The sequence below is a fragment of the Nothobranchius furzeri genome, chromosome 5, assembly GCF_043380555.1.
Source record: "Nothobranchius furzeri strain GRZ-AD chromosome 5, NfurGRZ-RIMD1, whole genome shotgun sequence".
Lineage (NCBI taxonomy): Eukaryota > Metazoa > Chordata > Actinopteri > Cyprinodontiformes > Nothobranchiidae > Nothobranchius > Nothobranchius furzeri.
In genome coordinates, this window is record NC_091745.1 from 74,876,351 (window position 1) to 74,892,903 (window position 16,553).

Here is a 16,553-nt window from a genome sequence, read left to right on the forward strand (position 1 = left end):
TGTGTGTGTGTGTGTGTGTGTGTGTGTGTGTGTGTGTGTGTGTGTGCGTGCGTGTGTGTGTGTGTGTGTGTGTGTGTGTGTGTGTGTGTGTGTGTGTGTGTGTGTGTGCCGTAGGCCTCAGGCTGCGCTCCATATAAGAGGGCCCTCGCCATGAAGGTACACCCAACTGGCACCAGTTGTCCCTTCGATGACCCATTATACAAACTCTCCTCCCTCCAGCCACCATCTTTCCCTCCAATCTGTTTTATTCAGCCCTCTCTATCGCTCACCTCCGTTCCTTCCACCTTTGCGTTCTCGACTTCACCGTTTCTCCCTTCCTCTCTCTCTCCCAGTAATTCTCTCACTCCCTGCCTCTCGCTCGTTCCTTCTGTGACATTGGAGTGATTGATGGGGCTCCAGAGGCTTAAAACCTCCACCCATCCTCCTCCCCGGAGCCCCACTATCCGATTGTGTGCTTTTATGTTTCAGAAGTGACCAAAACGCTACGGAATTAAACCATTTAACATGAACTTCAGTGAGAAATTAAATGATTTTTTATTCTTTTTACTGTTTTAATAAGAAAAAAATACGATTTTCTTTAGTTGATGGCTGATGTTGTAATAGAGTGTGTAAATTGTTACTATCTCCATGGCAACCCAGATTTAGATCTTCTTTGGGCCCCCAAACTGTACAAAACACACAAAGATTCACCATTTGGGGCTACGCAAAACACACACACACACACACCTACTTGGGTAGGACTGAGTGTGAGCAAAGGTCACGGCCAAAGCCAGGCTGCTCAAATGACCTCTGACCCAAGGGACCGTCCCCCTCAGCAACACACAGTCTCTCACTGCCTGACGAAGGTTTCCAACCCAGATTTATCACCAATGATGGAAAAACTAATTTTATGTCAGTCGGATCCTAAAAGTCTTTGAGTTTCAGACTCAAGCGATCGTTTTTTAAATCAGTTTTCAGGGTCAGATGGCTGGAATTCCCCCCTAAATCCATCCCGCCATCGTCACACTCGGATAGAAGTCCATGTGTGAGACCGCTCCAATTTATTTAGTTATTGTTTCATCAGCTTTGTGCAGAGAAATCCTGTTTTCCCACGTCGCTTTTATGGTGTTCTACTTCTCATGATTAACGCATGTTTATAAAGTCGGAGCACAAGTGCTTTGTTTAAACTGGAGGTCCGATTTAAAGGAGGCTGCGGTGTGTGTGTGTGTGTGTGTGTGTGTATGTGTGTGTGTGTGTCAGCCAGCGTCCTGCAGCACATCAGGTTGTTGTAAATCACCACATCAAGTATTTATAAGGTTAAACTTGGGAACTCTGCTGCCGTTAGCTTTTGAATTAGTGAACTCAGACAAGGGAGAAGGACAGGGAGGGGTGATGAGTGTGTGTGTGTGTGTGTGTGTGTGTGTGTGTGTGTGTGTGTGTGTGTGTGTGTGTGTGTGTGTGTGTGTGTGTGTGTGTGTGTGTGTGTGTGTGTGAGTGTGTGTGTGTGTGAATCTGATTTAGGAGAAGAAAGAGTGCCACCCTGTGGCTGGTGGAGTCTACTGTCAGAGCAGCTTTTCACCTCTGAAAATGTTCCAGTTCAGCTGAAACGAGCAGCTCTCTCTCACCCCGGCGTCCTTCCTCCACATCAGATTCATCACGTTTAGTATTTTAATCCAAGTGGGTGATTCTAATGATGGCTCACATCAGCTTCATCAGCAACGTTCCACTTTCATGCCACATGTACCCATCCCGCGTGGAGCCCACAGCGTGGCGTGGTCAGTGGTACAGCGAGCGCCGTGACGCGGGTTTTCCTTCCGCTCGGGTTCAGGGTGTTAAACTTTGCTGAAGGTGTCTCACATCTTCTGGTGTTGGAGTCGACCTCCCCCTGACACACACATGCTTACTCCTTCACGTCACACACACACACACACACACACACACACACACGCACGCACACACACACATGCACGCACACACACACACATACATCCAAGAGGAGAGAGGTGTCATTATTTCTGTTACGTTTCTGAATGTTCTTTGGGTCAAAGGTCAGGAAAGTTGTCACTAAATCTAATCAGTGAAAGTATCGCGTGTGTGAAAGAGTTCATGTTTGTGTGTGTGTGAGTGGCTGTTTCCAGCCGCACCATCACTTTCCGACGCCACTCATCATCCCCCTCTTTTTCACCTCATTCATCTGATCAATCTCCTCTCGCTCTCCCACTCCTTCTTCTGTGTCCCCCTTTTCTTTCCTTTTCTATTTTTTATTTTTTGCATTTTTCTCTCCTCAGCTGTGAGTTCCTACTCTTCAGAGAGTTACTTCCTGTTAAGTTGCAGGATGTGGGTGAGGAGGCGGGGCCTTTTTTAGGGGAGGTGCGGTCTGTGTGTGTGTGTGATAGACAGAGGAAGACAGAACGACAGAAAGGGAGGGAGGGTAATTCAACCATATGATTTAACACTCCTCCTTTGGGTTAGAGAGCGACACGGGGAGGGCGAGTGAGAGCTTTTCTTTTAGTAAGCACGCACACACACACACACCTGCACACACTCTTGCACACACACACACAGACAGATATGACCAAGACAGCAGCAATAGCAGCGAAGGACTTCTCCAGTATGTGGTTGCCAGGTGAGTGGCTGTCTGTGCAGCTCTTCCTTCATTTCCCGAGACCAATTACAGCTGAAGGGATGTGTGTGTGTGTGTGTGTGTGTGTGTGTGTGTGTGTGTGTGTGTGTGTGTGTGTGTGTGTGTGTGTGTGTGTGTACGGGAGAAAGAGTTGTGTCTGTGCTGCTAATTAATGCCACTGAGTCTAACACGCTCAGCTAATGAGAGAACATCAAAGGAGGAGAGGTGGTGTGACGTGGAAGATGGACAGATGGATGGATGAGTGGACGCCTGTCGCAGGCCGAGAGAAAGGTCACACACCTCACTAGCCCTTTAGTGTGTGTGTGTGTGTGTGTGTGTGTGTGTGTGTCTAATTAGGTGTTAAACACTGTTTTAAAAGATTTAAAAATATGCCTCTAATGTAAAAATCACTTTTGCAGCTTTAAAACAACGTAAGTAGATTTTTTTTACGTCTTTTGTTTCTGATGCGGCGCTGCGGCTCGGATCCATTTGTTTTCACCTTACAGATGTTTGTGATAAGGGTTTGTGCAACTTTTAAAGTGGTATTAACTCGTGTCAGGGTGGGTGTGCACGGGCTTATTTATGTCTTTGTTTATTTTTATTGGACCTTTTTTCAAACTGCTTAATTTGAATTTTACAGTCCTGTATTTTAAAAAAGCAGAGTTTTAAAAAGGGGAATTAAAAATGTTGGGATTTGAAAGAGCAGGTAACTTTACAATAAGGGTCCCTTTATTAACGTTACTCAGTGCATTATTAATCATTAATAAACAAAGGGTCCCTTTATTAGTGTTATTGTTAAAGTGTCCTTAAGGTTAGTACAAAGGGCCTTGGGGGGTGTCTGCTTAGTTATGCATTACATAATATGGTTAAGCAGTTGTGATCTGCCTGTATCCGTCCTGTCTATGTGTGTGTGTGTAATCTTGGTCAGGCTGTACTGTGGAGTCAAGTTCCTATGCTCTGGATCGCTGGAGCGCTGGCAATAAAATTCATTCTGATTCTGATTCTGATAGTTTGTTAATGCTTAATTACACATTAAGTAACAGTAATAACGGGACCCTTATTGTAACCGAAAAGCAGAAAAATGTGCATCTCTTCTCCAGCGGTGGCCTCGTTTCTGCTGGTGAGTTTAGGCGGTAAGAAGAAACACACCGTCTCAGCGTGATAAATAAGTACATAAATAAATAATAAATAAACACATCAGGCTGTCAGCTGACTCGCTAATTACCAGAAATCACTTTTCTAAACGTCAATTAGCTCATGATTCGCCTCTCTGGGCGTCATGAAATACTTAAGATAAGAGGATTTTTCTAATTTTCATGATGCTGTTTGCTGTTCATCAGAAGGTGATTCGTGAGTTTTACACACTGTCACTTCTTAACTTGGCGTGGTCGCCGTGGTGACATCCACAAGGTTACACAGACCAGAGTGACACATCCTCCTCACACAAAACGGCCGACAAACGTCCAGAAATCCAAACGGAGGGGTAGAAAAACTCCTGCAGCAGCTACGTCTGTGCAGCTGTCTTACACGAACGTTAATGTCTAATTTATTAATATAATATTAAAGCTGCGATATTCATGTTTAAGGATGTTATTGCGCAACTCTTTTGAATAAAATGCATCAGCAGAAATATTCATTTACATCAAAATCCAAACGTGAAAGTAAACACACTCCTTCACGCTTCCCACCAAAAACTAATATTTATTCATTAGTTTTGTAATTAAACACAAAATTCTAGTAGTTATTTTCACTTCCTAAAGGAAATGATCAAATACTTTAGTGAAATGTCGTCATCATCAACCATCTGCTTATTTATGTTTATTAGAATATTTTATTTTCCTGTTTTAATCGATTTAGAGCTAAGCTGTTTATGTTTTTCTATTATAAGAATTAAGTCTGATTTGAATAAATTATCCATTTTATATAATTCTCTATCTGCATAAGTGACTTTAGTAAGACTTTACAGTAAGGGCCCCTTTATTAGCATTACTTAGTGCATTATTAAGCATTAATAAATGTTACTGTCATTGTTAATGATTAAGTGTCCTAAAGGTTAGGACAGTGCCAGGGGGTGTCTGCTTAGTAATGCATTACATAATATGGTTAGCAGTTGTTAATACTTTATTTAATAGTTTATTAATGCTTAATAATGCACTAAGTAACGTTAATAAAGGGACCTTGTTGTAACGTGTTATCGTTTATCAAAATCAAAGCCTTTGAACAACGTTTGGTTTAATAAAAACTTCAATTATTATTTTTAAACAGCACCAGCTGTGTGTGTGTGTGTGTGTGTGTGTGTGTGTGTGTGTGTGTGTGTGTGTGTGTGTGTGTGTGTGTGTGTGTGTGTGTGTGTGTGTGTGTGTGTGTGCTGTCTGGACTGTTTCTGTTATTCTCCTCTGGGTATTTCATTTCAGATGAAACTTCACTACCCCCTCTCTCTCTCTCTCTCTCACACACACACACACACACACACACACACACACACACACACACACACACACACACACACACACACACACACACACACACACACACACACACACACACACACACACACGAGGATTATACAGCATAACATCTGATCTGTTTAAGACACCTGGCCTGATGTGACGGCTCTCAGGGTCACAGGTAAACTCTGACCTTGACCCGAGCGGCTGCAGCAGCCACATGCTGACGGGTAGTCGTTTCTACTTGTTGGGAAAAGTTAGTGTTCCCCTGCTTCTTGATGACTCTGGTGCAGCGGCGTGCTCTAAAGGTGGAGTGAAAGAGAGAGTGAGAGAGCAGGTTAATATTAATAGCCAGACTGACAGTAAGTGTTGGGTTTAGCACAACGCTTTCAACCCGGTACAAGGGGAAGTCGGGAGGGGAAGTGAGAAAAAGACACAGCATCTTGATATACTGTCCCACCGCCGTATTACTGACCACATTATCCACCGCGCTGCCGTCTGCTGGCCGATCCAGAACATGAATCAACACCTTTCCCTGCCGTCCTGCAGCTGCAGCTGCAGCGCCACGGCCAGCTGCTTCCTGAGCTGGACCCTGGCTCTCACGCCTGAGGGCCCAGGGCGGTCAGAGGAGGCATCCACAGTAACTCAGCAATATTGGGAAAGATAATTATAAATAAGAGGAAGGTGCTATTTGGGGGTAAATTCAGTGGTTTTCAGAAGAAATTGAGCAACGGTGGACAGTTCTTTAGTTTCACGAATAGCCTTGGTGTAAAGTACAGAAAGAGAAGGTGGTGTGTGAAACGCTGGAGAATCCACCAGCTGGCCGTGGTGATGGATCACTACATTACCTTTTTGTCAGGAGACTAAAATAGCACCAACTTTTTAAGGGAAATCCTGCTGTGTGTGTGTGTGTGTGTGTGTGTGTGTGTGTGTGTGTGTGTGTGTGTGTGTGTGTGTTGTTGTTGTTGACAATGTGGCGGTAAAGTGAAGCTGATTATCACTTCCCCCTTCCTAAAGATGTTGCACGTACTAAAGTTGACTGATCTCACATCTGTTTCAGTGAAACAGGCTGAAGAACGCTCCTCTCATCAAAGAGAGGCTCTTCTTCTATGGTTTCTCTCTTTTCTGATGTTTTTGTGTCTGCAAACACCTTATTGGGTTTAAACCGGCGGCAGGTCAGCGGTGGTCAGTGGTCCTGTGTGCTGCTACTGACACCCAGTGGTGAAAAACATGCTTGACCACTTGATACATTATTTTTTATTTACAGAAAGTCTGAAGAAAAGTGAAGTTTTCATGGCAACAAGCTGATGGAGATCCATCAGAGTCAGCGCTAAACGAGAGAAGGAGGGTGGAGGAGAAAAAAGAGCAGGGAGACGGAGTTTATTATGCAGGTGGCTGATATAATTAGCCGGTCGTTGGGCAGATTTGCATGTTTTCACAAAAGGGAAGTAGCTCGGCATGTGTGTGTGTGAGAGAGATTGTGTGTGAGAGTGTGTGTGTGTGCATGCGTGTTTGGAGGAGACACAGCGGGAGACAAAAAATGGACACGACTAAAAGTCTCTTTTTTTTACAGTTTGTGGTTTGAAAAGCATAAAACTCCTTTTGTTACGGGATACTGCTGCAGGCTGATGAACCAACATAAATCACCACACACACACACACACACACACACACACACACACACACACACCCTCCTCTCCACCGCTGCCTGAATCCCACTTTTGTTTTTGTCTGTTTTAGTTCTGAAGAGAACAAAAAGAAGTCAAACTCGGTGCCCTCCTTCATTCACGAGCGTCGCCACAGGGACCGTCCCAGCGCAGATCCAGGAGGCGATGATAAACACCACGAGACGTTCTCGGTGCAGCTCTCCTCCCACGAAAACACCTCGGGTTAAATTTAGATCGAGCAAGCACCCTGATCGGCCCACTCCTCAGCTCGAACCGCGCACTGGAAAGAGTGAATGGATGTGGGTTGCGTTGAGCTTTGTGAACGACTCAGACTCGTCGTTTGGTTTTACAGTGTGTAGGCTCGCTCTGTGACCTGAAAAACACTCGACCTGACGCCCTCCTCTTTCCCCCTTCTCGTCACGGTTCTGGTCACTGTGTTCACGTGTGTGTTTCCCTGTTGCAGACATCAGGATGTCGAAGCTCGTGGAGGTTGAGAAGGTCGGGGCTGACTCGCCTTTAGAGGCCACAGGTAGGATCGCTCTCGCTGTATCAGATATGTAAAGAGCTGCACGTGACGCGGGAAGGTACACCCCTGAGTGCACGAGTTGTGTTGGGGATGAGCATGGACGTAATTTTCACTTTAGAAGTGGGGGGGGACACGGGGGAGGGAGGAGGGGGGAGGGGTATCTTTACGGTATGCTCTAATGGGAAACAGACTTCAACGCAAACGGTTGTTTTCCGCTCGGTCCTAGAGCTCATCCAGTGTTAATTTAATATAGCGTAATATTGTTTTGGATGGTAAAAAGTGCAGGGGTCAAAACTTGACTTTGGAAAATGTGTGTGTGTGTGGGGGGGGGGGGGGGGCATGTCCCCCCTGTCCCCCCCAAAAATTACGTCCATGGGGATGAGACTGATCACTTTTTCCCTTCCCCTCCCACAGAGTCAGAGCGGAATGGACCCGAATCAAATCACCAGGTAACACCTGAGACTTCCACCTCCTCTCACCTTCACAACGACGACAACGCTTACGTTCACCTGAGCAAAAAGAAGCTATTCATGATAAAAATGTGTCTTTTTTTCATTGTTTCTTTTCTTCAAGTCTCTGAAAATCAGCCCGTTCCCCCTGTCGCCAAACCTGAACAGCAGCAAGGTGAGTGTGTTGAGCTGCTCGTGCATGTCTGTGCGTGACCCTCGGCCCTTTTGTGTCCCGGTATCACGCTTTTGCTTTATTGCCTCAGCTTTATGTTCATTTCTAAGCTCTGAATTGTTCTTTTTGTCACGTGTGACGGTGAAGCCGGCGTTGTGGCTGCTCTCCGCCCGGTCCCGAATGTAAACAAACGCGCCACCGCCCATCTCCCCTAAAGAAAACCCTGAGAGCATGCGGCGCTCTCCTTTCACAGAGCCTTTAGAGCGCTAAAGTAAACCTATAAGAATGCTTTTCTCACCAGGAATAAATAAATAACCCATTTTCGTACCGCAGGATTTATGCAAACCAGCGAGGTGGAGGAGGTTCCCTCGTGCCGGTTCAGACATGCCCTCCACCGGGAGAAAAGAGCATCTTTTTGTGCAAAGTGAATGATCAAACCAAAGAGTTTACCTGTGACAGAGTGTGGGAATTGTCAGAGTTTTTAACCAATCATCTGTAAACAAAGCGAGAGCTCAGAAGGTTCAGGAACCTCTAAACTCCATCAGCACACCAACCTGCTCCTCTCTCTGTTGTTGCTCCAGAGTAAGATGGACGAGAGTGCTGAAATGTCCCCGGGCCTCCCCTCCTCTCACGGCCCGACCCCCTCACAAACAGCTCTGCAGCACACACAGCTGATGCTGACCGGCTCCCAGCTCGCGGGGGTAAGTCTGAATATCTAAAAGCACCTTTGCTTTGCTTTCACCTCGCCTGCTTCTCCTGTGCTGCTTTTTGAACGCTTCCTCTCCCCCCTTTTCTCCTTCCCTTCTTTGTCGTTGCTTCCTAATCTTCCCCTCTCCTCTCCTCGACCCTCTTCCTTCGCCAGCTGACAGCTTTATTGCCAGCTCAGCAGCAGCTACTGCTACAGCAGGCTCAGGCTCAGCTCCTGGCCGCCGCCGTGCAGCAGTCCAACGCGGCGGCTCACGCTGCCCACGCAGCCGCCCAAGCCAATCAGCAAGCTCAGGCAGCTGCAGCGGCGAATCAGCAGGCCCAGCAGCAGCAGCAGCAGCAAGCGGGGCAGCAGGTTCACTCTCAGTCCCAGGGACAGAGCACACAGGAGCAAAACACCCAAAGCGTCCCTGTCCCTCCTCCTCAGCTCACCCTCTCCCAGCCCATCCAGCTCACCGCCCAGGTACCGACCACCAGCCCGTCGTTTCCTGATCAGCGACTGATTCGGGAGCTTTTAGTCCTCAGAACGCTTCTTCTTGTAAATTTTTAGTGTTTGTGCTGATTCTGGATCTTCTTCCTGGTTTTGGTTTCTCCGTTTTCCTGCACTTTGAATCTGTTTACCCAGAATCTGCTGATAGAAATAAACTCTCCTCCATCTGAACCTATTGTCCCTCCGTTGAACAGGACATCCAGCAGCTGCTGCAGCTTCAACAGCTGGTGTTGGTGCCTGGTCACCCACTTCCATCCCCAGCCCAGTTCCTCCTCCCACAGGCGCAGCAGGGCCAGCAAGGTGGGTTCAGTGGGTGGCAGGTGTGTCCCCTCCTTTTAACAGTTTGAAAATCCTCTTTTGCTCTTGTTTTGCTCAGGACTCTTATCGACACCAAATCTTATTCCGCTACCTCAGCAGAACCAGGGGAGCCTCCTTTCTGCTCCGGCTAGAATGGGGCTGCAGACACAGGTAGGAAACGCGGTCGGTGGAAAAGACAAACCCCGCAGCTGCAGCAGTAGCGGTGAACAAACGCTCCTCTTCTTCTCTCGATTTCACTTTCGCCCGTCTGAACTCCCGTCAGGTGCAGCGCGATAAGAGCGTGGATTTGAGCGGCAGCGGAGGCATGACCGCGGCACCCTCTGTGACCTCTCACCCCGACGAGCCCAGCGACCTGGAAGAGCTCGAACAGTTTGCTCGCACTTTTAAACAGAGACGCATCAAACTGGGCTTCACGCAGGTAAGAGGGTGGCACCTGCCTCGCTGGGGGGGTCGGGATGTGTGCTGGCTCGTCTCCAACGACACCTCTCTGCTCTTTGGCGGCTCCAACAGGGAGACGTGGGCTTGGCCATGGGGAAGCTCTACGGGAACGACTTCAGTCAGACCACCATCTCCCGCTTTGAGGCGCTCAACCTGAGCTTCAAGAACATGTGCAAGCTGAAGCCTCTGCTGGAGAAGTGGCTCAACGACGCAGGTGAGTCCTCATCCGCCTGTTCCCCTGCGGACCACGTGGATGTGTGTCTGACTTTGTCTGACGTTGTCCTGCAGAGACCATGTCCATCGACAGCACCCTGCCCAGTCCCAGCTCCCTGTCCTCCCCTTCACTGGGCTTTGAGGGGATTCCGGGTCGCCGCAGAAAGAAAAGAACCAGCATTGAGACGAATGTCCGAGTGGCCCTAGAACGATCCTTCCTGACTGTAAGATGTTTATTTTAAGCACTTTTATTGTGTAAAGATGCAACAAAAGCCCCTTTTTTTCTGGATGCTGCAACAATTGCAAACAGTTTCACCGATTTAGACTTTTTGTTTTTCCTCTTGATGACCCGATTTGGGCTCTGCTGACACGAGTCGCGTCTCGTTTCAGAACCAGAAGCCCACCTCCGAGGAGATCCTGTTGATCGCTGAGCAGCTTAACATGGAGAAGGAGGTGATCCGGGTCTGGTTCTGCAACCGCCGGCAGAAAGAGAAGCGCATCAATCCCAGCAGCGCCACCCCTCCGCTGCCCAGTCAGCCCCCCGCTGCCCCGCAGACGCACAAACCGCCGTGCTATAGCCCCCACATGGTAACACCTCACCCCGCTGATCAGACGCTTTGCACCGTTCCAGCGTCTGAGCGTGTTTGTCTCTCTTTCTGACAGATGTCCAGCCAGCTGTCCCAGGCCGTGACCAACCTCAGCAGCACAACAGCCACCACCATGTCCTCCATCTGCCCCTTGACTTCCAGCCTCACCTCTACTCACCCCTCTCTCACCTCCACCCACCCCCCTCTGAGCTCCACGCCCTCCCCAGTGACACCTCCTCCTCCCCCTCGCAGCACAGCCAGCCCTGCCACTCCCAGCCACAACACACTCAACCTAAACACAGGGTGAGAGACGCCCGCGGCGCCAAACGCCATCACTCCTGCGGACGCGAGGAGACCCTCCTCTGCTCCTTCTTTTTTGTTTCCGTTTTTACTTTTTATCAGACGTTTCCAGTTTGAGACAGAAGGAAAAGGGGAGATTAGCTCGTCTTGACTACTTTGATGCAATTAAGTCAAATTAAATTAAAAATCTGCAGGAATTAGAGGGATTTCTAAAGATTAACCAACAGATTCACAACCATTATGCAAATCTGTTTTTATTAGCGCATTCATTCTCACTTGCTACCTGCTCCTCCTCGTAAAGTAGACACCTGCTAGTTATATCTTGAGACATGCATGTAAAAAAATCCAGCATCTTTTAGCATCTAGACGTTTTTTGTTGCTTATATTCGTTATTTCACTTAAAAGTGTGGAAATCTAAAAAAAAAACCATTTTTTTAAGATTATTTATGATTCTAATCAGTCACTCTGGGATTTTCATGCAGGCTGAACATGAAAATAGTCTCTTACACCTATCTCCTGCGTCAGCTTCTGATAGAAAACAGATGGTGAAACTCTAGGATTAGAAAATCCTGACAGATCTACGTCACACTGTCACTTAATATTCATCTTGACTCATGACGGGGAAGGCTGTTGTTGGTTTAGCGTCCAGGAGAGAGCCGAGCACATCCCAGCTAGTCGAAGCTAATTGTTAGCATTAGCACCTCCACCACACAGCAGAACTCCTTCTGGCTTGTGTTATTTGTTGAGATAAAACATCCACGTTGCAGAGCAAACAGAGTCAGTGGATGAGTCACGTTGATGTTAGCCAATCAGAGATGAGATGTCTGCATATCAGGAAATAAGACTCCAAATCCTGCTGTTTTCTGCCCTCTTCTCCTCCAATTAACTTCTACTTCCTGAAACAGGAGCGCCAGAGCTTTTTTTCCCACAGAAAACAACTCAAGACCTGTTAAAATAATGAGTGTGTTTCCACTTTATGTTCCTAAAAGTTAAATAACCACTGGATGTTGACACATTTTAAACAGTTTATTCAAAGATGAGCTGGAACAGAAGGTTGAATCAGAGCTCTTAAGGCCGATCTATAACTGCAGGAATTTACACGACCAGCAAGTTTTCCTTTAAATGCAGGACGCTGTTTGGTTGGCACTAATCCAAATGGCGTCCACAGTGGAGGCTCAAATCCTCAGTGAAGTTTTGTAAAATCATTCTAGTGCTGCTGGTTTTTGAAACTGCTTTAAGTTATGAGCAGAATTTAAATAAACCTATTCAAGTCAAAATTATCTAAAAAAAATGGTTAAAGAGCAAGTCACCCCTTGCCAGATTCTTACTCAACTCCCACTTCCTGTTTGAAAAATGCAACAAATGCTGTTGCCTAGCCGACCGAAAGGGTGGAGCCACTAACAAATACACACACACACGACATTGTGACGTCATAATGTACCATCTAACATCATAGTATACCTCTTAGCCAATAGCGATGGCAGATTTAAAGAGCAAGTCACCCCCAAATAAACTTTTTTTTGCTGATAAACTAAATAAACGAGTGTCTAATCGTGCTGCAGACACGTGTCGTCAATAATTTGGTACTTCAGTGCATCTTAGTTAAAATTTAAATTTTCTGCCTAAAACTGGCAGTGTTGTGCCGTTGTCAGGTAAAAACTCTGCACTGTATTTTAATTTAAATCTGCCACCGCTATTGGCTAAGAGGTATGCTATGATGTAAACTGGTACATTATGATGTCACAATGCTGTCGTGAGCCTGAGTGTGTGTGTATTTGTTAGCGGCTCCGCCCTCTCGGTCTGCCAGGCAACAGCATGTGTTGCATTTTTCAAACATGAAGTGGGAGTGGAGTTAGACTCTGGTAGGGGGTGACTTGCTCTTTAAATTCAAATGCAGTGCTGAGTTTTTGCCTGACGACGGTGCATCGCTGACAGTTTTAGGCAGATTATTTAAATTTTAACTAAGATGCACTAAAGTGCCAAATTATTGACTGAACGTGTCTACAGAGCAATTAGACACTCATTTATATTGTTTATCAACAAAAAAAAAGTTAATTTGAGGGTGACTTGCTCTTTAAGTTAAGTTTTGCTGCTGAAATTTAGGAAAATTGTCTTTAGTCTTTTTTTAACCCAACGGATCGTTTCAAATTAAAGTTTGTCGTCTCATCCACCATCACATTTATCAATCTACTAACTCTGAACCATGATCTCACACAAACACACACTAACACCCCCCCCCCCCCCACACACACACACACACACACACTTTCTGCTGTCTAACCTTCTGTGTGTGTGTGTCTCCTACAGTCTGTGGCGCATGGGTAAAAAGAATGGTGACATGTCCAACTACATCACTGACTTTGCTGCAAATTTGAGGTGAATATGACACACACACACACACACACACACACACACACACACACACACACACACACACACACACACACACACACACACACACACACACACAGCTACAGTAGGTGAACTTGTGTATATTTTGCATGTTTTGAAGCCATCTCTCTCCTTTCCTCCTCCTAGCCTGTTGCTGCCTCTACAGCTAATCCATCTGCAGCTCTTTAAACGTGCATCGATGAATAAATGATCTGCTGCTCTTTACTTCTAAACCTGCTTCCCCCCCTCTCACCTTTTCTCCTCTGCCCCTCTGTGTTTGTGTACATGCTCGCACGTGCAGGAACACTGTGATGGGAGTTAACACGGGGATGAACCACGCCCTCCTCGGTAACAATCCCCTGGCAACTATCCAAGGTGTGTGTGTGTGTGTGCATGAAAGAAAACCCCAGATAGATGTAGCGTAGAAATTTAAGGTGACAATTGGAAAAAATTTCCAACAAAACTGAAAAGTTACACATTTTGAAAGAATTTCCTGCGGAGTGGCTGCAGAAACCTTCCTCTCCTACACGCCCACACACACACGAGTGCTGAAATTCACATGCACGTATACTGTACACAGCACTTCCCCTTATACACCTTCCTACACACTCTAACAGTACAAAACCAGCCGCAGAAAACACACATCCAAGTCCCGTAAACAGTGACCCCCCCCAAACGCCCCTGAGGAGCGCCAGCTTGGGTTTAGTCATATATGTATAATTAGGTGGCGGTGGTGTGTGTGTGTGTGTGTGTGTGTGTGGGGGGGGGGGGGGGGGGGGGGTGATGATGAGTAATACGATTACACTTGGTGGGTGAGTTGAGTCGCGCTGGCCGACTGGAGACACGGATGGTCGGGCGGCCGAGGGTGTTTGCACATCCACACACGCACATGTTGGTATATCTATACTTGTGAGGACCCTTCATTGACTTCCATTCATTTTAGTGACTCCTCTATGCCTAACCCATACCCTAACCACTGGTGTTCTATACCTAACCCTGAGCTAATCTACAAGATAATTCACACCATACCCCTTAAACCACTTAATATGGCTTTTTCCACAGTGAGGACATGGCAAACGTCCTCACAATTTCAAAAGGTCCCATGTTAGAGGTGAAAAGTCAAAAATGCATCCTCACAAGTATATGTATATATATATATATATATATATATATATATATATATATATATATATATATATATATATATATATTCAATAAATAACTTATGTTTTATCTGTTCACATCTACAAATATTAATCCCATAAAATGTGTGTGTGTGTGTGTGAAGGTGCTTACGCTAAAGTGTGGGCTTGTGTTTTGTGTGTTTGTGTGTGCCGTTTAACGAATCTTTACTCGTTTATCTCTTCATTTTCATCACATCTAATGCTTTTCAGCCACTCTCTTGAGAAATCAACTTCTTATTTGTGTGCGGTTAATGCATGAGTTTTGTTTATTATGAGTTTTGTTTATTATTATGAGATTGAACGGTTGTCTGGCCATCAGATGAGTCACAGATGAGTCAAAAAAAATTTTTTTAGCTGACAAACGTTTCAGAGTTCATTAAAAAGTAGAAAACAGTCGTAGTGTGGTTCGCGTGCGTGTGTTTGTTTGTTTTTTTGCTTGAAAAAGAAGCTCCACCAAAGGGACAAATGACCCAAAATGCAGCCTGTTTCCATAACGACGCACCGCTTATGTCAGCTCACCTTTTTGCAGGGCTGTGTTTAATCCCTGATGATGAGCTTGGTGAAGATTTTAAACTGCGTCTCGTAATCAAAGCATTTATGTACATCATCAACCTCAAAGTCGTAACAGTTGCATGTTTTGTGTTTCATTTAAAAGAGGCGATACTTTCTACTCATCAGTGCTGCAAGTTCAAACATTCTTCATGTTCCACCTTTGCTCTTTGGGAAGTATTAACTTGAGTTTTCAGAAAGACCGAAGACTGAAAAGTAGTTTCACAGAATAAAAACGGGAGTTGAATCGTCCTTTCACCACACGCAACCCTTCAGACTCATCCCTCTGTAGTTTTCTGTGCACGAATCACACAGGTCCAGTAACGACCAAAAAGGTTTTATTTTGTGTTCTTAATAAGATTTTAAAGCTTTTTAACACCTGGAAAACATTTTTAAACTGTTGGTGACTCATTCCCCACGCGGGCTAAATTTATCTACGGTGACTCACTTTCTCTGATTTTCATGCGTCACCCCCATGAATTAACTCTGGTGAGGCGTCGGATGTAGAGATTTTAGGGTTTCAGCGGTGCAGCAGGATGAGGGTAGAGGTATTCTCACATAAAAAGCTTACTTCCATCCAGTTAAACAAGTAAACTGGAATGATTTTACTGGCTGATGTCTCACCTTCCAATATGGCGGCTCTGTGAAGGTGCACTATGTAAGAATGAAGTAAGAACGACATCCTGTGGTCAAATGTGGGTATTGCAGCCAATTTTCCAGACATTCAAGTGACTTTCTCACTCTCTATCCTGCGGTTGGTAAAAGAGCCAGCATCGAACGTTCCTATAGGACCCTACCTGTTGGTGACATTAGAGCAATCTGAGTTACCAGAAACAGGAGAAATACTCGTGACTAGCCAGATCAGCAACAAGCTAGTGGCTAATTTTGAGTATTTTAAACAACTCTTGCTTCAAAAATACAAACAGATGCGTTAGAACCGTTAGCATTTTAATCTCCTGCTTCTGCATAGTAATCCGGACATTGTTCATTTAAAAATAAAGCATACCCTAAATAAACATCCCATTGCAAAACTGTAGAAGTTTAAAAACAGTTAATTAGTCCAACGCATCAGTGTGACTCTTCGTAAAGAGTTGTTTTTTAAAGAGTAACTAACCCCCCCCATTTTTTATTTTTGCTCATAAGCTGTATAATTGGGTCTTTACAAATGCAATCTTTCAGTTTCTATGCCTTTTTTGACATGTTTGAGTAAACTTGATTACATCTAGAATCTCGGTTTAAAAACGTCGTAGTGCTGCCCCCCTGTGGCAGAACAGCAGCTACTTGCATTTTAAACTTGTGATTGACCGGGGCTGGTACAATTTCATGTCATCGGTACAGTCTCCTCCCACTCCCCCTCCCTCCCAGGATGGAAATTCCCCACGCTTGGCCATGCCACTCCGTGCCTCCTGGCAACGCTCGCTTTCACAGCATTTTTCAAATCTTGGCTAGGGGTGAGTTGCGTTTTCTGATGGTGTGCAGTCCCTCTTTAAATGGTTTACCGATCGGGCTGGTCAA

General features: G+C 45.7%; 1 protein-coding gene across 6 annotated transcripts in view; it reads left to right on the forward strand.

Annotated features, from left to right (window-relative positions):
- The window catches only part of pou2f2b (POU class 2 homeobox 2b), a 77,734-nt gene that overhangs the window by 53,336 nt on the left and 7,845 nt on the right, over window positions 1–16,553 (forward strand). For 2 of the 6 annotated variants that reach the window (XM_054741080.2, XM_015950287.3), the window contains exons 2-15: window positions 7,180–7,245; window positions 7,657–7,691; window positions 7,816–7,866; window positions 8,445–8,564; window positions 8,726–9,031; window positions 9,253–9,358; window positions 9,435–9,526; window positions 9,639–9,794; window positions 9,887–10,028; window positions 10,103–10,251; window positions 10,418–10,615; window positions 10,691–10,917; window positions 13,222–13,290; window positions 13,607–13,680. In XM_054741080.2, coding sequence (XP_054597055.2) covers window positions 7,180–7,245; window positions 7,657–7,691; window positions 7,816–7,866; window positions 8,445–8,564; window positions 8,726–9,031; window positions 9,253–9,358; window positions 9,435–9,526; window positions 9,639–9,794; window positions 9,887–10,028; window positions 10,103–10,251; window positions 10,418–10,615; window positions 10,691–10,917; window positions 13,222–13,290; window positions 13,607–13,680 — 1,791 coding nt within the window. Of the gene's footprint in view, window positions 1–2,245; window positions 2,606–7,179; window positions 7,246–7,656; window positions 7,692–7,815; window positions 7,867–8,444; window positions 8,565–8,725; window positions 9,032–9,252; window positions 9,359–9,434; window positions 9,527–9,638; window positions 9,795–9,886; window positions 10,029–10,102; window positions 10,252–10,417; window positions 10,616–10,690; window positions 10,918–13,221; window positions 13,291–13,606; window positions 13,681–16,553 lie in introns of those variants that run through there. The other 4 variants (XM_015950289.3, XM_070551865.1, XM_054741083.2 and 1 more) reach the window with 4 other exon arrangements.